Raw genomic sequence first — 21,502 nt, forward strand, 5'->3', positions numbered from 1 at the left:
TGGCGCCGCCGTAAGTTACAATCATGTTTTTTTCTTGGCTGTTTTTATTTAAGAATCTTTAATTCATGTTAAAATTTCTACTGTTTTTCTACGTTTATTTAATCTTTTGAAGATGAGCAAGATTTGTTTGCGTTGGCTTTAGATTTTTTTTTTTTTTTTTTTTGAGGTGAGAGTCAAAATATCTTTGGTTAATTTTTAGCATTTTGCCTTTTTCAGTTTTTTGGAAGACAATTTTAAATATATGTAGTAACCGTTTTGTACTTTTGTGGTTATTGAAAGATATATACCTTAGATGAATGTATTTTTTACTTACAAAATAGTTTTATAAAAATTGACTTGTCTATGATCGATGTTTGTAATGTACAGATCTCAATGCCTGGTATGATGGACACTGTACTTAACCTTGGCTTAAACGACCAAGTCGTCGTGGGCTTGGCCGCAAAGAGCGGAGAGCGTTTCGCTTACGATTCTTTCAGACGTTTTCTTGACATGTTTGGTGACGTTGTAAGTCCTCTGTTTTTTATACAATTGTAGATAACTTGCGTGACAAGAAAACCTGTCTAATTATCTTTTGATCAATAAAAAGGTGTTGGGGATTCCACACGCCAAGTTTGAAGAGAAGCTCGAGAGAATGAAGGAGAGCAAAGGAGTTAAAAACGACACTGAACTAACCGCGGCCGATCTCAAAGAATTGGTTGAGCAGTACAAGAGTGTTTACGTACAGGTCAAGGGTCAAGAGTTTCCTTCAGGTTTGATTACCATTTTATATGTCTTTGTCTTAATGTCAGGTAATGGTAATTAGTTATTAGTTACATAAGTTTTTGAATTGCAGATCCGAAAAAGCAATTGGAGCTAGCGATTGAAGCGGTATTCGATTCTTGGGATAGTCCGAGAGCGAACAAGTACAGAAGCATTAACCAGATTACCGGATTGAAAGGAACCGCGGTTAACATTCAGTGTATGGTGTTTGGAAACATGGGGGACACTTCAGGGACTGGTGTTCTCTTTACAAGGAACCCTAGCACCGGAGAAAACAAGCTCTACGGCGAGTTTCTAGTCAATGCTCAGGTTTGGCATTAGATTTAGTCTATTTAATACTAAATGGTTCTGAATTAGAAGCTCATGAACCTTACAGTTTATTTTCTTACATTGTACAGGGAGAAGATGTGGTTGCAGGGATAAGAACACCTGAAGATTTAGACACAATGAAGAGATTAATGCCTGAGGCTTACGCAGAACTTGTAGAGAACTGCAACATCTTAGAGAGGCATTACAAAGACATGATGGTTTGTAGTTTGTACACACATAAACAAAATTTCTTCTATTGTACACATCAACAATTGTTTAATTGTTTAAACAAGGTCTCAAATGTGTATTGCAGGATATCGAATTCACGGTACAAGAGGAGAGATTGTGGATGTTGCAATGTAGAGCCGGTAAGCGAACTGGTAAAGGAGCTGTGAAGATAGCAGTGGATATGGTAAGTGAAGGGCTTGTAGATAAATCTTCTGCAATCAAAATGGTGGAGCCTCAACATCTTGATCAACTACTTCACCCTCAGGTATATATATAGACTCCAAAGTTTCAATTACTTTTCACCCAAGGTTTTTTTATTAGGTCACAAATTATTAGGGTTTAGGTGTTAAAACAGAGATGTTTAAAAGTTTCGTTTTTTTGGTATGATGGATTAGTTTCATGATCCGTCGGGGTACCGTGAAAAAGTGGTGGCGAAAGGCTTACCGGCATCTCCAGGAGCGGCGGTTGGACAGGTTGTGTTCACGGCGGAGGAAGCCGAAGCTTGGCATTCTCAGGGCAAAAACGTGATTCTGGTTCGAACAGAGACAAGTCCTGATGATGTGGGAGGTATGCACGCAGCGGAAGGTATATTGACGGCGAGAGGAGGAATGACATCACACGCGGCCGTTGTGGCTCGTGGTTGGGGCAAATGTTGCATTGCTGGTTGCTCTGAACTTCGTGTCGACGAGAACAATAAGGTTTTTAATTTCTGTGTGAATTCTAGAAACTTGTCATCTAAGTTAGGGGACGATTGTTTCTGACGTTAGGGTTTAAAATTTTAGGTTCTATTGATTGGAGATTTGACGATAAATGAAGGCGAGTGGATCTCAATGAACGGATCAACCGGTGAGGTTATATTGGGGAAACAAGCATTGGCTCCTCCGGCTTTGAGTCCAGATTTAGAGACCTTCATGTCTTGGGCTGATGCAATCAGACGTCTCAAGGTGTGTTTATATGTCTCCGCGTTTCCTTTAATTTGTTTAACATTCTTTTAACTCAAATGTGGATGATCACATAAGGTTATGGCGAATGCGGATACGCCTGAAGATGCGATTGCTGCTAGGAAAAATGGAGCTCAAGGGATCGGGCTTTGCAGGACAGAACATATGGTAACTCCTCTGTTCTTGATCTTATGGTTTTTGTTCTGTTTTTTTTTTTGGATCCAAAATGTTTCATGTTGTCTTTGGATTGGTTGTTAAGTTCTTTGGTGCAGATAGGATTAAAGCAGTGAGAAAGATGATAATGGCGGTAACAACAGAGCAAAGGAAAGCTTCTCTAGACATTTTGCTTCCTTACCAACGTTCAGATTTCGAAGGGATCTTTCGCGCTATGGATGGTTTACCAGTAACAATCCGTTTGTTAGACCCTCCGCTTCACGAGTTTCTCCCGGAAGGTGATTTGGACAACATTGTACATGAGTTAGCTGCAGAAACAGGCGTGAAAGAAGATGAAGTCTTGTCACGGATAGAGAAACTCTCTGAAGTGAATCCAATGCTTGGTTTCCGCGGTTGCAGGTTTCTTGCTTTTTTTCTCTTTTGCACCTTACTTGAAACTGATTGGTTACTAAAGAACAATCCAGTGAACGGTTCATTTGTATGTTATAGGCTTGGAATATCATATCCAGAGCTAACGGAAATGCAAGCGCGTGCAATTTTTGAAGCAGCAGCGTCGATGCATGACCAGGGCGTTACTGTTATTCCTGAGATTATGGTTCCACTTGTAGGAACTCCTCAGGTATGTATACACACATACTCTTGAGACACACGGAAGAAAGATTTTGTGGCTTTTGTTCTAAACAAAACATTTTAATAATGAAAGGAATTGGGTCACCAAGTTGATGTAATCCGGAAAGTTGCAAAGAAAGTATTTGCTGAGAAAGGTCACACTGTGAGCTACAAGGTCGGGACTATGATCGAGATCCCTCGAGCCGCACTCATTGCCGATGAGGTAAGTGTATAATACACAAGACTGTTTTAGACACACTATATCCATGTTCAAGCAGAATTTGCTAAAGTAGAAACCTTTTTCTTTGGACAGATTGCGAAAGAGGCGGAGTTCTTTTCGTTCGGGACAAACGACTTGACACAAATGACGTTTGGATACAGTAGAGACGATGTTGGGAAGTTCCTACCGATTTATCTCGCCAAAGGAATTCTACAGAACGATCCTTTTGAGGTATATAGATGAAATAATGTCATCTGCTCTCTTTTCAAAGGATAAAAACTTGATAGCCGTTGCTTTTATGTTTGGATCAGGTTCTTGATCAGAAGGGTGTAGGGCAGTTGATCAAGATGGCGACAGAAAAAGGAAGAGCGGCTAGGCCTAACCTCAAGGTAAGTTTTGTTTGTGAATCGAAATCGAATTCTCTCAAACAGAATTTTGGATCTGATCGGTTATAATAAACAGGTTGGGGTTTGTGGTGAACATGGAGGAGATCCATCATCTGTAGGATTCTTTGCTGAAGCAGGACTTGACTATGTCTCTTGTTCTCCTTTCAGGTATATTTAGTTACTGCTCAATCATATACTAATTTGTTTGTTAAACAAAATGTTCTGATTAGTGCAATTTGTGGACTTTTTATTGTTGTTGCAGGGTTCCAATTGCAAGGCTTGCAGCTGCTCAAGTTGTTGCATGATGGCATTATTATTATTATTATTATGTGAATAAAGAAAAAGCTTTGGCTTCTGATTGTTCCATGAAAATGAACCAAATCAAAGAAAATGGTGTTAACTCCTTTTTTCCTTAATGAAAACTTTCATGTGATTATTATTGAATTGCTAATAAAGAAAGAGCGGCATTTTGTTACCAATGTTTACAAATACAATTCATAAAGCCTAAGGGAAATGGAAGTGGAAGATCACAATGTAAGACAGAGCAATGAGATATATCAACTGAAACCCATCTTCAAACACATACATACCAAAGGCAAACCAACAAATCAAAATCAAGTAAACAACTTCGAGTACTCTAGAAGCTTTCCCTACTTGCAAAACAAAATTTGGTAACTAGGAAATGAACAAGGGCGAGCTAACTCCGCTTGATGATATCTATTGAAGGGGTGTGCCTGATCTTGTGCAGGACTTAAACCAAATAAGAAACTGTGTTCATATTCAAAGACAGTTATTCGTTAAGGAACAAACCATCCAAGAGGTCGGATGACGAACTTTCATTCCCATTTCCATTATCATCGAAAAACCCGTTTTCCGCACTTTCTTTCTTCAACTTCCGCTCTTCAATGATGGATTCTTCAGTTCCAGCACATATATTCCGTTTTCCTTGTCTAACAGGTCTATCAGCCACTATAAATTTGCTTCCATCCCGAACACGCTCAGAAAATCCAGCCCAAACTGTAACAGAACAATGCTATTTGTAAGAAACCAACATTATCATCATTGTCTATATGACTAAATAGGCAGTTGCACCAAGTTTTACTATTCTTTGTAACTTTGCTATCTATCCCATCAAAGTGTTTTTTTTCCAATCTTAAACAGCACACAAAATGGGTACAAATACAGAAACCAAAATACCTCCAAAATGATGCAGAACAATAGAAGCTGCAACAGTAACATTCAAAGAGGCAGTGCCACATCCGTACTGAGGAATATATACGAAGAAGTCGCATATTTCATATTCCTTGGCAGATAGTCCTGATCCCTACAAAATCCCCAAGCTTAGTCCTTTAGTAATAATTTGTTGAAATCTACAAGGCTTATCATTACCTACCATTTAGTTAAAGGTTACTAACTCTGAGATAACTCCACTATCATTTCTGGTGTTGTAAACTGTGTGTTCAAACCATTCAAGTTTCTTTAATCTACTTGTTCCCTCATTATTAGTGTTCACAGATCCACTGCGTTTTATCTAAGTTCACAAGCGTAATCAAAATCATTGAAGTGCCTATAAATCTACTTCATATCTCATCATTGTTCACAAATGAAACTGACTAAATGATCGCGATCTCATAGCAAACAAAGTAACCCAGCATACTGTTACTTCAGAACTAGGGATCCATACACTAAGTTCACAAACATAACCAAAACTGAAACATTCAAAAGTTTTGTAAAAAGGTCAAATCTTTTGATTACCTCATTACCGAGAAGAAACGCAGTGCTTCTTTTAAAAGGATGTTCGTTAACCGCAGCAGCTCCATCAGCAATCTCAACGCCGCATATATCGCAATCTTTCTCCTCCTTTTAATCCAAAACAACAAAAAGACTCAAACTTTGAAACACCCTAATCCAGTAATGATAAGACCCATAAAGAGAAAAGTTCCCTAATTTGGTACCTTGAGGTAAGTGCGAGCTTCGGTAAGGGAGTGAAAATGGCGGAATCTGATGTGTGAAGCTGAACCATGGCTACCGAAGGCGTTAAAATCACGGCGGCCGACAAGTATCAGCTCCGTAACTCCAAAAGCAGTAGCGCTACGAGCTAGTGTGCCGACGTTGTGACGCTTTGCTATGTTGTGAACAACCACGTAGCTCTCAAATCCCACCATCGTCGTCTTTCTTCTTCTTCCTTTTTCTCCGGTGAGGGTTTTTTGTACACATTTTGGTTAACCGGTTTACTGATAACCGGCAAAAATTTCTCAATTTTGTTAACCGGTTTATATATTGATGAATAGTTCAATTTGTCCGACCGGTTTAGAACAAAACAATGTCATAATGACATCTCTCAATATAATGAATCAAAATCATTTTTGTTTTGGTAATAAAAGTAACCAGCAACAAGATTTTTTTTGGTTGTGAGCTCTTCTAAATCTTCTCGACCCTAAATGAATCCATGACTCTTCTTAGTTTTTTTTCTTCTTCTATGAAAACTTTCTCAGGTGTTTGGAGTCTCAATGAATAGAGTCTATTGTTCTCAACTCCTAGAACGGCTAGGTAGCGCCGGTTCCATTCCAAACGAGCAACTCTATCTTGCGGCATCACAGCTAGCTCGTTGTTGTTTGCGTATGACTTTATGTTCACCTGTTCAAATCAATCAAAATCACATTAATGTGTAAGGCTCATGAGCCATGGTCCGGTTCTGTCTAAATTCACCTAAAAGCTTCACACTTTGTTTCAGCTAGGTACAAGAACACTCTTCCTATAATCAAGCTCAACTAGCAAATGATCTAAGACGTCATTTGATATTGTGGCTCACAATTTAGGATCTGAACTCAACTGAAACAACACTACATTACGCAGTTTCAAAACAACCAAAACCTGAGATGTTGATTTCACAGGATTAGGATGCAATTTGGTAACTGACTTTAGCTTACCTCGATTTGGTAGTATGGTTTACCATCATCTGCAACTCTCGAAGAAGTGCTCAGGATGTTGGCCTGGCGCCTGACTCCGAGCCTAGTGGACATAAACTCAGTCAAGTACTGCCTAACTACCATCTTTCCTGCTTCTTCAGGGGAACCCAAGTCTTCAAGGGACGTGTACTTTGAGGAAGAAGGCGAAGAAAACTCAACCGAGAGGTTCTCGTCTAGGACAACAGGGTCTCTAAAGAATATATCAGCGCCAGCTCCTCGGACTTGGATCCAGTTTTGAGGGTACTTGAAAGAGTATCCATCAAATGTATCAATGTATTCTCTGAACACTGGGGTTGAAGCAAATGCTGTGGGGAGATGGGCTTCTGAAAGTATTAAACCAGACATGAGTAAACCCATCATCATGCTCTTCCTCCTCCCAACTGCACAAGCCTTAAAGAGACGGTGTCAATATTAAAACATTGATCAAAACACCAAAACATGTATTTAGATTAAAGATTAAGCCTTTTTGAAAAAAAACAATCTAACCACAATATCTATTTGGCTTTCTGCATTGGCACAATGCTCAAAACTGTTACTAATCGAAACCCCAAACTGAAAGAGACAATGGTGCTAAGACTAAACATGTGAGGCTTAATCAAAGTTATGATTTTTTACCTGTTTGTCATCGGTTAGCGAGTTTCTGGCAGATTGGTATCTCAGACTGGAAGAGATGGGTCTGGAGAACAAAAGCTGTCATTTTTTCTCTAGAAATTAGAAAAATTGAAAGAGAGGTCTAATATCACAAACATCATTCTCAATTTCAATAAATCATAAAAGAGTCGGATTTGTAAACCCATTATTTCAATTCAAGATTTAACCAAATGGGCAACTACAAATCTCACAGCTCCTATGATTCATTGATGAAGCAGAGAGAAGGAGAGAAGTGAACTTACATGGGAATTGTTGTTGGGTTTCGGACATGGCGATGAAAGCTCTGTAGGCAAAGATCGAGAAGTTGATTTGCAAGAATCAGTTGAAGCTCCTTTGGTTATTATTATGTAAGAAGGAAAAGCAAATGCAGATGAAGCCATTAGAAAAAGGCTGACGCTCAGAAGAAGAAAAAAAAAAAGTTGAAAACTTTGGGAATGTAAGTGAAGAAATCAATCAAGAAATCATCCAGAGAGAAATTTAGTTTTTTTGTTGAACCACGTCAACCAAGAAATCTAACTTTGGATAATATTACGTTGGAACTACATTATAGTGTATATATGTATATATATTATTTAATTCATTTATATTTTAAAAAAAAAAAAAAAAAAAAAAAAAAAAAAAATGGTANAAGAATTAAGCAGAGCAAGTGCAATGTGTGTTTTAGGCATCAGGGCTGATGGCAACAGGTGGTAAATTGGTAATGGTACTCATGTATCAGTGAGTTTGTTTCTTGGGTATTCAAAAGTACTAATAATGCCCTCCACTGCTATATATGAACCCAAGAGGTGAAAAAAAAAGTCTCTTAAATGGAGTCCTCTCAAGAACTAGAACTATGAAAATGACACAAGCAGGCCCGGCTCAATATATTTTTGGGTCCAGTGCTATGTTAAAGCTTTTATAAAGTTATAGGCTTAGATAAAGTTATAAAAATAGACCTTATTTTGCAATTATCAAAGAATTTAGGACCCTATAATGTAGAGAAAAAAACAATCAGAAAGCGGAACCGGTGACACACCCAGCACACCCCTAGAGTCGGGCCTGGGCACAAGGGAGGAAAGAGGGCTATGCTATTTGATTTGGCATGATTCTGTCACCATTCACCAAAGATTTTGCTCACTAGGATGAGAGTAACAACAGTCTCCTCTTTTATTTCTATCTAGTCTCTACTACTACAATAATATGATTATAACTTGCTTAAGTTTGTGTTGGGAATATTAATGGTAGCTAGTTCTGATGATAGCTCCGTAATCTTAAGAGATCTAGCTCTTTGATATGGTATGGGACTCTCTTTTTACTGCATATTGGTTTCTCTTCTAAGGTTTAAAGATTTTGCTAACAAGGAAGGATGATATTTTGCAACCACCACTTTTATGCCTAGAATGTCTCCACCATAATTTACGTGTAAAAAAACCAATTTTTTTTTCTTATATCTCACAATTTTATTCCAACTAGTGATAATTATTAGTATCCTAAATAATTTTGCATGTGTTTCTTCGAATATATATTCTTTGTACACAATTAAAACATTCTTCATTGCTACTTTCCTCGACCTGAGGAGTGAGGAAACACCCTCTAGGTGTTCTTCAAAAATTAACAAGGAACCATCCCACAGGGAGTCATGTGAAAAAGAAAAAGATGATACAATCGGTTCGGTTTATATACCTAGGATGTTTACGAACGATTTCTTATTTCTTTTCAGGTTTTTTTATTGTCAACAGTTTTCAGTTCATATGTCGTTTTTAAGGACTACTAGGGCAAGAAAATATTATTTTGACCATTCTGATAAAAAATGAATTATTTAATATCTGACAGGTTTTTTTTTGATGAACTGATTTTTTTTTTTTTTAAAAACTGGTTCTATTTTCTGTTAAAAATTGGGAGATTTAAAATACTTGAGCTTGACTTAATTGTTATAAGATTGACAAAATCAATCCAGCAACATTTTTTTAGTATTTTTTTTTAATCGTAATAATTTAAAACTAGATACATGACTCCTCACCCCTCTGTCATATATCCCTTACGGATCAGACTTAAGTATTTGTAACTGGAAGCATGGAGCTCGTTTAAGAGAAAAAAAATGATTAATATCGTCTTTTTCAACAACTATGGTTGGATCTTTTTTGGTCACAAACCAAAGTCTACGAGTCATTTTTTGGATCTTTGGCAAACATACCTATTATTTTGGATTTTGGTTAGCGGAGCCGAAAAAATAATGAATACATTCGTATATGAGCACAGTAATACTTTTCGACCAAAATGATATCCGATCAAATGGTGAATAGACAAATGATTACTTCATTAGCTATAAAACAAGTCACATTCAATTTTTTTTTATGTCATAAGTCGATCAATATCCATAAACACATATCTGAATTCTCGATATTGTGTACCATTCTTTCAGAAACATGTCTCTGCCCATTTAAAAAAAAGAGATGGAGACATTATTTTTGAACAAATTAGTATTTTAGAACTTTACATAGTTTATATATATATTTAATTGATAAGTTCTCGGATCCAGATATCTAAACTTTTAAAATCATGTTATACTTATACCTTCTCACATTCAGATCCGAATCTCAATAATTTTTTTAAGGTAATACGGCTAAGTCTCATTTCGAATTAGATCGGATTCATGAATAATACAACAAAATAGATTGGATTAGATCTCAAATGGGATTTCATATTCCGAATAATACCTTCACCTCAATAAAATATGCATACTGTCGATTCTTGGAAAGTTGATTTTTGTGGGATAGCTCAGGGAGTTAACGACAAAAATAATGAGTGATCTGTTCAACAGTTCTATCAAATTATTTATAATCACGTGTTTTGATCCAAACTTGTTAATTTTTGGGGTTTGGTCAACCGTTCACATCATCTCTAGAGTTCTTATTATATATTTTATTAGGAGACTATGAAGAAGCTAATCTCGTGGTATTTGTAATACCATTATAATCAGAGTAGGTAAATCGTTGAAAATTAAATCAAGTAGGTGATCTCTGCACGTATAAGTTTATTTGTTATATAACATTTTCTCTTTCTAGCTTTTCTTTTGTTTTCTCACACGCCTCTTTTTTTGTTTAATAAGTTTCCTCAATTATTATTTTTTTCAACTTTTTAATACACTTAATGGCTCGTTGCCAAAAAAAATAAAAATATATACACTTAAATGGCTCGTTCGATCTATGGATATTGCGGATATATCTCTCTAGATTATGATAAGGCTTATAGTTTATTGTGATAAGGGTTATAAGCCTAAGGTTTAGCTGTTTGTGTTTATCTTACACCTCTTTGTATTTTGTATAAATATCCAAGTTGGGACATTCAATGAAACCAAGTCAGTTCAATACCTAATTCTACATGGTATCAGAGCCAAAATCAGTCTAAAAAAAAAAAACTCTTGTTTTTCGATTGTTTCGATTCTCTTGTTCTTTCTCAGTTTCAAATTTTCTTTGTTTTGTACTTTCTTGCGTGACAAGAAAATCATGGGTGATGATGGAGTTCCTGTTACCAGTGCCGTTGTTGCTCAAAACTGACTCGAAGACCGTCGTCTCTCCGTACACGTTGTCAAGTTCAGACAATCCTGGTGCTATGATTACCTCGGTTTTGTTAACCGAAGATAATTACATCCAATGGTCTGAAGAGATGTTGAATGCCCTTCAAGCCAAACGCAAGACTGGGTTCATCAGCGGTGCTATTCCCAAGCCTTCTAATGATAGTTCTGATCTTGATAACTGGAAAACGGTGAATTTTATGATCATTGGTTGGATCCGGTCGTCAATTGAACCTAAATTGAAAGCGACTGTGACCTTTGTTTCCAGTGCACAAGATTTGTGGGAAGACCTGCAGCATCGTTTCTCTGTTGGTAATAAGGTGCGTGTTCACCAAATCAAAGCCAAACTTGCTTCTTGTAAGCAAGAAGGCCAGTCTGTTATGGAGTATTATGGAAGATTGTGCAATCTTTGGGACGAGTTGAAGAATTATTGTGTGAGTCCCGTTTGTCCTTGTGGAGTTACTTTATCTGATATTGTGACGGAGAGAGATGAAGAGAAACTTCATCAGTTTGTGATGGGTTTGGATGATTCAAGATTTGGTGGTCTCTGCACTACACTCATTGGCATGGATCCTCTCCCTAGTCTTGTTGTGGCTTACTCCAAAGTGATTCGTCAAGAACAAAGAATGTCCTCTACTCGTCTTCAACAACAGAATTACGATGCTGTCGGTTTTTTGGCTCGTGGTGACACTCATGAGCAGCCGTCACTCCGGTCTGATCAACCTGTTTCTATTCTTGGGAAGCCTCGTTCTTGCAATCATTGTGGTCGTACCGGACATGAACAGAAGGATTGTTGGCAACTTGTCGGTTTTCCTGATTGGTGGATGGATCGTAATGCACAAGGTAACAGTGGTGGTCGTGGTTCTTCTGGTCGAGGTAGAGGAGGTTATGGTTCCATGGTTAATGGAGGAGGAAGAGGACGTGGGCAACCTGTGACTACTCATGCGACTAGTTCAAATTCCTCTGTTTTTCCTTCTTTTACATCTGATCAGTTGAAGGTCTTAACTCAGATGATTCAAGAAAAATCAGGCAGCGGTAGTTCCGAAAAATTGTCTGGTAAGCTTGAACTTGGTGATATTATTTTGGAGAAAGGAGCATCTCACCATATGATTGGGAGACTCTCTTTGCTGACCAATGTTGTGTCTGTTCCGACGTGTTCGGTTAGTTTTGCCGATTGTAGCAACACGTTTGCTACAAGTGTGGGTGTTTTGTTTCTTACGGCCAAAGTCTCGTTAACGAATGTTCTCTATTTTCCTTCTTTAAACTGCACTTAATCTCTGTCTCTCAGATTTTAAAACAAACCAAGTGTCTCGCTACATTCACTTATACAATTTGTTTTCTTCAGGACTGTTTTTCGAGGACTCTGATTGGAAGCGGTGAAGAGCGTGACAATGTGTCCTATCTTACGGATGTGGTTCCAACAAATATACATTCAGCAATTGTTTCTCTTGATAGAGCTTTGTGGCATCATCGTTTAGGACATCCGAGTTTTTCAGTGCTTTCTTCTCTACATTTGTTTTCTCAGTCTCCTTCCGCTGTTGGTTTTGACTCGTGTGATGTTTGTTTTCGTGCTAAACAAACTCGAGAAGTTTTTCTAGAAAGTATTAATAAAACTCAAGAGTGTTTTTCATTAATCCATTGTGATGTTTGGGGTCCATATTGTGTTCCCTCTTCTTGTGGTGCGGTTTACTTTCTTACAATTGTCGATGACTATTCTAGAGCAGTTTGGACTTACTTGTTACTTGAGAAATCCAAAGTGAGACGTGTTCTTGCCAATTTCATTACGTATGCTCAGAAACAATTCGACAAAGCAGTAAAGACTGTTCGCAATGATAATGGTACGGAGTTCATGTGTTTGTCGTCTTATTTTCGTGAGACTGGAATTGTACATCAGACTTCTTGCGTTGCCACTCCACAGCAAAATGGGAGAGTTGAGCGTAAACATAGGCATATACTTAATGTCTCTCGAGCATTGCTTTTTCAAGCTACATTGCCAATCAAGTTTTGGGGTGAGGCAGTGTTGACAGCTGCGTATTTGATAAATCGGACTCCTTCTTCCATTCATAAAGGACGCACTCCGTATGAACTTCTTTATGGTTGTAAGCTAGACTACTCTCAGCTTTGGGTTTTTGGTTATTCTTGTTATACTCATCGTGTCACTCGTGACAAGGATAAGTTTGGTGAACGAAGTTGTCTGTGCGTCTTTCTTGGTTATCCTTTCGGTAAAAAGGGATGGAAAGTTTATGATATGGAGCGTAACGAGTTTGTTTTTTCTCGTGATGTTGTCTTTTATGAGGATTCTTTTCCTTTCTCCGCTGCACAACCTTCATCTTCGGTCTCTTCTCCGACTGTTCCTTTTGATTATGACTGGTTGGTTGTTCCTACATCTTCTACTGTTTCGCCTCTTGGGGGAGTGATTCCGTATCATCGTCTGTTCTCGACATGGGGAGTCTTACTTCTTCAAGTGAGAACTCCTCTGTTTCTCCTCCTGTTGACTCCTCTGTTCAGGCTCAAGTTGTTACTCCGCCAAGTGGTGTTGATTCTGGTTCCATTATTGTTCCCACTTCTGCTTCAGCTCTGCATCGTAAAAGCTCACGACAACCTACTCCGTCCGTACGTTTGTAGGACTATGTTCTTTACAACGTTGTTAGTACACCTGTTCACGCTCATGATGTTGTCAATACTTCCTCCGAGTCCTCGTCTTCGGTTCAAGGTATGTGTTTCTCTCTGATGTCAGCTTTATTCCCGATGATAAGTTCTCTGCAGGTCATCGGGTTTATTTGGCTACAATTGTTTCCAATATCGAGCCAAAGCATTTCAAAGAGGCTGCTCGGTTCAAAGTTTGGACTGATGCTATGACGAAGGAGGTGGATGCCCTTGAAATTCATCAAACTTAGGATGTTGTTGATCTGCCTCCCAACAAGGTTGCAATTGGTTGTCAATGGGTTTACAAAACAAAGTATCATACGGATTGCTCGTTTAAACATTATAAGGCTCGCTTGGTGGCTCTTGGTAATAACCAAGTTGAAGGTGAAGATTACCATGACACATTTGCTCCGGTTGTTCGTATGACCACAGTTTGGACTCTTTTGCGTTTGGTGGCTGCTAATCAATGGGAGGTGTATCATATGGATGTTAATAACGCCTTCCTTCATGGTGATATTGATGAAGAGGTTTACATGAAGCTTCCTCCGGGTTTCCGTCACACTCATCCTGGTAAAGTATGTCGTCTTCTCAAGTCTCTTTATGGTTTAAAGCAGGCTCCACGCTGTTGGTTTAAAAATCTTTCTGATTCTTTGTTCCGTTTTGGTTTTATTCAATCGTATGATGACTACTCTCTGTTCTCCTATTCTCGTGATGGTACTGAACTACATGTCCTAGTGTATGTCGATGACCTTGTTATTTGTGGAAATCATATCTCTATGCTTCGTCAGTTTAAGAACTATTTGAGTCGTTGCTTCTCCATGAAGGGTTTGGGCAAGCTCAAATATTTTTTAGGAATTGAAGTCAGTCGATCTCCGGAGGGTATATTTCTCTCTCAACGGAAATATGCACTGGATATTGTTGCCGACACTGCTTTGGACGGCTCTCGTTTTGCTTTTACACCTCTTGAACAGAATCATGGTCTTGCTAAGGATGATGGTCCTCTGCTTCTTGATCCTAAGCCATGTCGTCGTCTTATTGGTGGTATATTGTATCTTCTCCATACTCGTCCTGAGTTGTGTTACTCGGTGCATGTCTTGGCTCAGTTCATGAAAACTCCGTGTGCGGCTCGCTGGGAAGCTGCTTTGCGTGTTGTCCGGTTTCTCAAAGGTGTTCCTGCCCTAGGTATTCTTCTGAAGCCTGATGAAGATCTGCAACTGACTGTTTATTGTGATTCAGATTGGTCTTCTTGTCCGCTGACACGACGCTCTCTTAGTGCTTATGTGGTGTTCTTGGGTACTTCTCCTATCTCTTGATAGACTAAGAAACAGGATACTGTGTCTCATTTGTCTGCTGAGGCCGAGTACAGGTCTATGGCTTTTGCTTTGAAAGAAATAAAATGGTTGCGCAAATTGTTAAAAGGATTGGGTGTCGGACTGTCTACCCCTACTCGTCTCTTTTCCGATAGTAAAGTTGCGATTCACATTGCTACTAATCTTGTCTTTCATGAGCGTACTAAGCACATTGAGAATGATTGTCACGCTGTGCGGGACTCTTATCGTGACGGTGTTATTACTTTGCAACATGTGCGGACAGATGAGCAACTGGCGGATATTTTCACTAAGGCATTGGAACGGGATCAGTTTCACTATATCTTGTCCAAATTGGGTGTTCATGACTCTCACACTCCAACATGAGCGGGAGTATTGCTGATATATCTCTCTAGATTATGATAAGGCTTATAGTTTATTGTGATAAGGGTTATAAGCCTAAGGTTTAGCTGTTTGTGTTTATCTTACACCTCTTTGTATTTTGTATAAATACCCAAGTTGGGACATTCAATGAAACCAAGTCAGTTCAATACCTAATTCTACAATGGATTAACAAAGGTTTAGTGTACACCATATCTTAATTTTGATTAATGTAAAATTTAGTCTTAGCTTCAGCTTGTTAGTAATTGAGTCATCCATCATAGTTCAATAAGCATACGTCATTACGTTGTAATAAAGTTATTAACATAGTTTGTTGTCCTCGATTTTTTTAGTTTTGAATTATTTAGGCATCGCAATACTTTTTATAATGGTTTTTGTTTCTTCTTATGAACGCGTTTACCAATTTTATCATTCTTTTTTTTTTTTAATACCTTTGTCCTATATGATTAAATTCTCTACAATGATAAAAATTATCCTAATACTATAAAATCGACAGAAATTTAAGAAACAGGATATCAATATTTTACTTAGAATAAACAGTAAGCCGCTGACAGGCCTCTACCCAACCTTCCATAAATATAATAAGTCCAACATGGAAATAGTGTTAAGAAGGCAACAGTAATCTAATTTTGTCTTAGTTACAAAAAAAAAAAAAAAAATGGAAATGGAGATGGAGATGGGATCGTCGCTAACCCATGTGATGCTCATATCTTTCCCAGGCCAAGGTCACATAAACCCTCTTCTTCGTCTCGGAAAGCTCATAGCATCTAAAGGTTTACTAGTCACTTTTGTCACCACAGAGGAGCCATTGGGCAAGAAGATGCGTGAAGCCAACAAGATTCAAGACGGCGTGCTCAAACCGGTCGGGTTAGGTTTCCTCCGTTTCGAGTTCTTCGACGACGGATTTGTATACGAAGACATGGATTTGTTATTAAAATCACTTGAAGTTGCCGGGAAAAGAGAGATCAAGAACCTGGTCAAGAAATATGAGAAGCAACCAGTGAAATGTCTCATAAATAACGCTTTTGTCCCATGGGTGTGTGACGTAGCCGAGGAGCTTCAAATCCCTTCGGCTGTCCTATGGGTCCAGTCTTGTGCTTGTCTCGCCGCTTATTACTACCACCACCACCAGTTAGTTAAGTTTCCGACCGAAACCGAACCGGAGATCATCACTGAAATCCCCTTCAAGCCATTAGTGTTGAAGCATGACGAGATCCCTAGCTTTCTTCACCCTTCCTCTCCATATTCCAGTTTGGGTGGTATCATTTTAGAACAGATCAAGCGACTTCACAAACCTTTCTCTGTTCTCATTGACACTTTCCAAGAACTGGAAAGAGACACTATTGACCACATGTCCCAGCTCTGCCCTCAAGTCAGCATCAACCCCATAGGTCCGCTTTTTACCGTGGCTAAAACCATAAATTCTGACATTAAAGGAGACATTTCCGAGCCAGCCAGTGACTGCATAGGGTGGCTTGACTCCAAAGAACCATCCTCTGTCGTATACATCTCCTTTGGGACTATAGTCCGCTTGAAGCAAGAGCAGATCGAGGAGATTGCGCACGGCATTCTGCACTCCGGGCTGTCATGCTTGTGGGTCGTGCGGCCTCCCTTAGAAGGCTTATCCCAAGAGCCACAAGTTTTGCCTCGAGAGCTTGAAGAGAAAGGGAAGATTGTGGAATGGTGTCCACAAGAGAAGGTGTTGGCTCATCCTGCGGTTGCTTGCTTCGTAAGTCACTGCGGGTGGAACTCAACCATGGAGGCTTTAACTTCAGGAGTTCCCGTGATTTGTTTCCCGCAGTGGGGAGATCAGGTGACAAACGCGGTGTACATGATTGATGTTTTCAAGACAGGATTGAGACTCAGTCGTGGAGAGGCTGAGAAGAGGATTGTTTTAAGGGAAGAGGTGACTGAACGACTGATTGAGGCCACCGTTGGAGAGAAGGCGGTGGAGCTGAGAGAAAACGCTCGGAGGTGGAAGGAGGCGGCGGAGACTGCCGTGGCATACGGAGGATCATCTGAGAGGAACTTTCAAGAGTTTGTTGACAAGTTGGTTGATATTAATAATGACTCGATTTAATGTTGTGTTTCAGTGTTGTCTTTACCATATTATACTTCATCCGTTTCACAAAGAGTATCGGTATAAAGTTTCTAAATCTTGTGTCACAAAAGAGTGTCATTTTGTGTTTTCAATGTAGTTTTTAGGACGAAAATTTTATATATATTATTCAGCTTATTAATTAGAGATCGTATATTATTTAGTGTGTAGGAAGGTGATTTAGCACATTTCGATTAACCGGCTTAACCAAGAATATATCAAATAATCCATAACTCGGCCTAGAGTAGTAAGTCTGATGACCTTGGCACCGCCTTACATGAAGAAATGAAAGAATAAGATCGAATCAAAGAGGATATACAACAAATTGGAAAAAGTACATATTCTCTCCCGGAAAATATGGAAGAGAACATATCTTAAACTAACTACCTCTCTAGGAGAGAGACACTTCTTTAAAGGGTGCAGATCCAAATACAAGGGAAACTCTCACAAAAAGACCTAAACCACCATCTTTAGTAATATGAACTACAAACGATTTGATCCTTTCTCGTGGGTACGAAGGCAGCTTCCATGAGGTGAAGCTGTAACACTAATCAAATTCCAATTCGTCACCTTTCTCACATGGTGAACCTCAAATCTTGTTAGGATCTTTCTCTAAATCGGCTTGATTTGTCAACCTGAAAACATTGAAAACCCTAAAACATAAAATGACAAGATAGAAAGGCGTTTCAGAAATCTTATCGAACATGCGAGACCAGTCGTTCGAGTCGGATGCCTCGTGTGGTCGGTCGAGTGGAATGTCGTCTTTTCCAGGCGTGCTTGGTCGAGTCGCATGTCATCTCTCCCGGGAGCGTCGGTCGAATCGTATATCTGGAGTCGCATGACGTGAATCCTGGAGTCGCATGTCTAGAGTCGCATGACGTGAATCCTGAAGTGGCATGTCTGGAGTCGCATGACTTGAATCCTGGAGTCGCATGTTTGGAGTGGTCGGTCGAGTGGATGTTGGTGCTTCTTCCTGGGAGCGCGTCCAAGTCGAATGTCTGGCGTGGTCGGTCGAGTGGAATGTCGTCTCTTCCGGAAGCGTCGGTCGAGTGGAACATCGTCTCTCCTGGGAGCATCGGTCGAGTTGAACATCGTCTCTCCCGGGAGTGTTGGTCGAGTGGAACTTCATCTCTCCCGGAAGCACCGGTCGAGTCAGAAATCTGGGTGTATATGCATCTACTAAAACGGTGATAACTCTTGAAACACGTCTTCGAATGACTTGAAATAACCAGAATTGGAAAGCTAACTCAATTCCCTAAAACTTTGGAGAAGACGTTGGAAGCTGAATCCCAACGGAAGATTTTCATTTGACTCGATTAAAGAGGTGGAAGGACGTCTAAGTCATGTCAATGGGTAGTGTAGGTTGAGTCGCTAGTCATGCATGACTGCAAGTCGAGTTGTTGGACTGTTTTCTTGCTCCTTGCTTGATTTTGATGCTTTTCACATCTCCTAAACACCTGAAATAACTCCAATATGCAAGATGCATGCAAGACCAGTGCAAAGACTACCTAGACATGCATATTATACAAAAGAGACTAAAAACAATGCAAAATAATGAGTTAAGAGAGCAAAATGAATGAAAAATGCATGATGAAAGAGTGTAAAATATATACATATCAGACACCAAGAGGGTGTCGGTCAACACCAACCCTTTCAGCAGGCGGCTGATAATTGTTTTCCTTGTTTGTTTGAGTTTTTGTTGTTGTTTGTTTGACATTGGATTCTCAGTTGGTTATGTGTATAGCCCAGTAGATAGGAGGATTGCTTCACTGAGTGTTTATGACAAAACTGATGCATCTCAATTTGTGTTTGCGGTGCAGGTAAAGGCAAAGTGTGATCGTGAAATCAAGACAATGTAGAGGAGGATGTTCTAGAAGCTCGGTTGTTTGTTCTATGTTGCTGTTATGTTGCTATAATAGAATGTAGTGGTCTAGAATTGGTGTTTAGGATGCCATCTTATTGCTTTATGATTTTGTTGGTTATTCCTTATTGTTCTGTTGGAGTTTCTTGTTTAATATTATTGTTTATTTCCGCTGTATGTTGATTAGAGTTAGGATGTTAGTGAGTATGAGATCACTAGTTTAATAATATATTAAAAACAAAAAAATCGGTTGAGTCGTTTCAATTTCTTATTATTAAGGTGAAATCTGACATCTTGTCGGGGTTTGGATCCAAACTCGTAATTTTGAAGAAAATTCAGGATGCTTTTCTATTGTCGTTATTGGTCCTTTGGAGAGTAAGCGTAACGCTATTTGGGGCAACCATATGTTATGTAAATTCTATACATCCCATTATACTTATATCCAGGATCTATTAATTTGTCATACATCGTGTTTGTTTTGGACATGATTAATTCTTCCGCGACTGTCTATATATAATTTGATTTCTAGGGTCAGTTTACCTGATCTTCAATATCTCCACATAATCTTCCAGCAAAACTCAGTTCCCATTCGATTAAAGTCCTAGTTTTAAAGTGAGATCTAGATTTTGTAAGAATAGAGAAAGAGTGAAAAATAGAGAAAAAAAAGAAAGATTCGTCAACAATAAAACGAGAGATATCAATTGTCAATAATTCAACTGGTAAAGACAACTAAAGTTTAGGAGTTGTTCGTTCGAATAACACTGGGAAGAAAACTATATAAAATACTCTGATCACAGGTATAAGATAATTTACAGACTTAGGCTCCGAACTTTTTAGTTATTAAAAAAATTAAGTGAAATAATGAAATATGGAAATAAAATAATAGATTGGTATAGAAGATAATTTTTTCTTTGTTTTAGCCATAAGGGAATCATGTGATATGTCATATGTATACGATCAACGCAGTGCCGTGCTTAAGGTGTTGTGGAAAGGGCATTTGCCCTAAGCCACCAATTTTTTAAAATTTATTAAGCCACATTTTTTTCTATCTACGCTTATATATATTTAAGTTGATAACATAAATATATTTGTAAAGTGGTGTTTTGTTTGAGAAATCCATGACATTATGTCATTATAAGAAAATTAATATTTTTTATGTATAAGAAAATTTTTGCACTTAAAATAATTATGTTTTATAGTTATAACTATAGTATAAAAATACTAATGGAAGACAATTAATAAAAAAAGATAATTCAGAATAAAAGAATTATGTTTTGGAATTGTGGCTAAAAATAATTTTAAGAAAAAAAGATAGAAAAGTTTGGTTAATGTTTTTTTTTCATCGATCATTGTTGTCTTTGAAATTAATAAAAAAGAATTCATATTTTAATAACAAAAACCATAATTTTTATCCGCCCTAAGCCACAAATAGCCTGAACACGACATTGGATCAACCTGACACTGGATCAACGTTTTCAAGACTGAAGTGAAACTCAACAGTGGGCTGAAGAGAGGACTGTTCTGTAGAATGGGATCGTTGAGGGACTGCTTAGGCCACCGTTAGAGTCAGTTAGAGAAAAGGCGATGGAGCTGAAAATATAAAAGACTCGGAGGTGGAAGAAGATTTGTTTGTAGATAAGTTGGTCAATGTAATCCAAACTTGGTTGTGTCTAATAATTTTTACCATATAACTATTTCAAAAGAAAGTAGTTATTAAGATTATTTTTAAACGTTATTACATTATTTTTTTAATAAATAGTTTTTCTTTTTTGAAATATAATATGTGAAGCAATGCTAAAATTTTAAAAAATATGCATATCTAGAATAATTTGATATCCATCCCCTTATATGTTAATAGAAAAACATTATTAAAAAAGATATTGATGTGTCGTCTCCAGATAGCTCCAAACACATTTTAGCAAATGACCATCATTACATCTATACTATTAAAGATTTCATTGTAAATTCACAAAATAAATTAAAACTATTTGTTATTTTTAAAGAACGCACATATTTTGTTAACCTCTCCTTTTATAAACATTTCAAAATCAATATTAAAAATCTAATGTCTAATTAAATTAGTAAAAATAGTAGTACTCATATATTTACATTAAAATACGGAAAATACATACTTAAAAGAATCAAAAATTGTAGCCATTTAATTTGAATGTATGTTACACTTCTTTGAAAAACAAAAATTTGATTTCCTTTTTTTTTTCAAAAATAATAATTTTCTTGTTTTCTTAATTAAAATAAAGTCCATACAATTTTAGATATATTACATAATTGTTGAATACTAGAATCATTTGCTTTTTCTATAATTCTTTTTTTTTTTCCGTTTTCCCGATGATAAAAAAAAAAAAAAAAAAAAAAAAAAAAAAAAAAAAAA

General features: G+C 37.8%; 5 protein-coding genes across 8 annotated transcripts in view; 3 read left to right on the forward strand and 2 right to left on the reverse strand.

Moving 5' to 3' along the window:
- The window catches only part of LOC104723606 (pyruvate, phosphate dikinase 1, chloroplastic), a gene marked incomplete in the record, with an annotated part of 7,423 nt that extends 3,353 nt beyond the window's left edge, over nucleotides 1-4,070 (forward strand). Inside the window, 15 exon segments of the mRNA XM_010441991.2 lie at nucleotides 367-504; nucleotides 587-749; nucleotides 833-1,068; nucleotides 1,158-1,286; nucleotides 1,382-1,561; nucleotides 1,692-1,994; nucleotides 2,079-2,240; nucleotides 2,316-2,405; nucleotides 2,497-2,810; nucleotides 2,901-3,030; nucleotides 3,115-3,243; nucleotides 3,334-3,471; nucleotides 3,552-3,629; nucleotides 3,703-3,794; nucleotides 3,889-4,070. Of these exon segments, the coding sequence (XP_010440293.1) occupies nucleotides 367-504; nucleotides 587-749; nucleotides 833-1,068; nucleotides 1,158-1,286; nucleotides 1,382-1,561; nucleotides 1,692-1,994; nucleotides 2,079-2,240; nucleotides 2,316-2,405; nucleotides 2,497-2,810; nucleotides 2,901-3,030; nucleotides 3,115-3,243; nucleotides 3,334-3,471; nucleotides 3,552-3,629; nucleotides 3,703-3,794; nucleotides 3,889-3,931 (2,325 nt within the window).
- On the reverse strand, nucleotides 4,152-5,850 carry LOC104723605 (putative TrmH family tRNA/rRNA methyltransferase). Its single transcript, XM_010441990.2, has 4 exons — nucleotides 5,582-5,850; nucleotides 5,382-5,486; nucleotides 4,824-4,950; nucleotides 4,152-4,643 (listed from the first exon to the last, which is right to left on the reverse strand). Exons 1-4 carry the CDS (start codon nucleotides 5,789-5,791, stop codon nucleotides 4,417-4,419), a joined length of 669 nt encoding a protein of 222 aa, XP_010440292.1. The 5' UTR covers nucleotides 5,792-5,850; the 3' UTR covers nucleotides 4,152-4,416.
- Nucleotides 5,857-7,786, reverse strand: LOC104723607 (psbP domain-containing protein 1, chloroplastic-like). 4 transcript variants are annotated; one of them, XM_010441992.2, is made up of 4 exons: nucleotides 7,489-7,786; nucleotides 7,211-7,285; nucleotides 6,557-6,985; nucleotides 5,857-6,263 (listed from the first exon to the last, which is right to left on the reverse strand). In XM_010441992.2, exons 1-4 carry the CDS (start codon nucleotides 7,624-7,626, stop codon nucleotides 6,048-6,050), a joined length of 858 nt encoding a protein of 285 aa, XP_010440294.1. In that variant the 5' UTR covers nucleotides 7,627-7,786; the 3' UTR covers nucleotides 5,857-6,047. The 4 variants fall into 4 exon arrangements, with proteins under 4 accessions (XP_010440294.1, XP_010440297.1, XP_010440295.1 ...); XM_010441995.1 differs by having other exon boundaries at nucleotides 6,557-6,975; nucleotides 7,211-7,271; nucleotides 7,489-7,574; XM_010441993.1 differs by having other exon boundaries at nucleotides 7,211-7,271; nucleotides 7,489-7,568.
- LOC104723608 lies at nucleotides 10,405-12,433 on the forward strand. Its single transcript, XM_010441996.2, has 2 exons — nucleotides 10,405-11,855; nucleotides 12,145-12,433. The coding sequence occupies exons 1-2, from the start codon at nucleotides 10,739-10,741 to the stop codon at nucleotides 12,177-12,179; spliced, it is 1,152 nt and encodes a 383-aa protein (XP_010440298.1). The 5' UTR covers nucleotides 10,405-10,738; the 3' UTR covers nucleotides 12,180-12,433.
- On the forward strand, nucleotides 15,735-17,295 carry LOC104723610 (UDP-glycosyltransferase 84A4-like). Its single transcript, XM_010441997.2, has one exon. It carries the CDS (start codon nucleotides 15,813-15,815, stop codon nucleotides 17,232-17,234), a length of 1,422 nt encoding a protein of 473 aa, XP_010440299.1. The 5' UTR covers nucleotides 15,735-15,812; the 3' UTR covers nucleotides 17,235-17,295.

This window comes from Camelina sativa, chromosome 11 (assembly GCF_000633955.1).
Source record: "Camelina sativa cultivar DH55 chromosome 11, Cs, whole genome shotgun sequence".
Taxonomy (NCBI): Eukaryota; Viridiplantae; Streptophyta; class Magnoliopsida; order Brassicales; family Brassicaceae; genus Camelina; species Camelina sativa.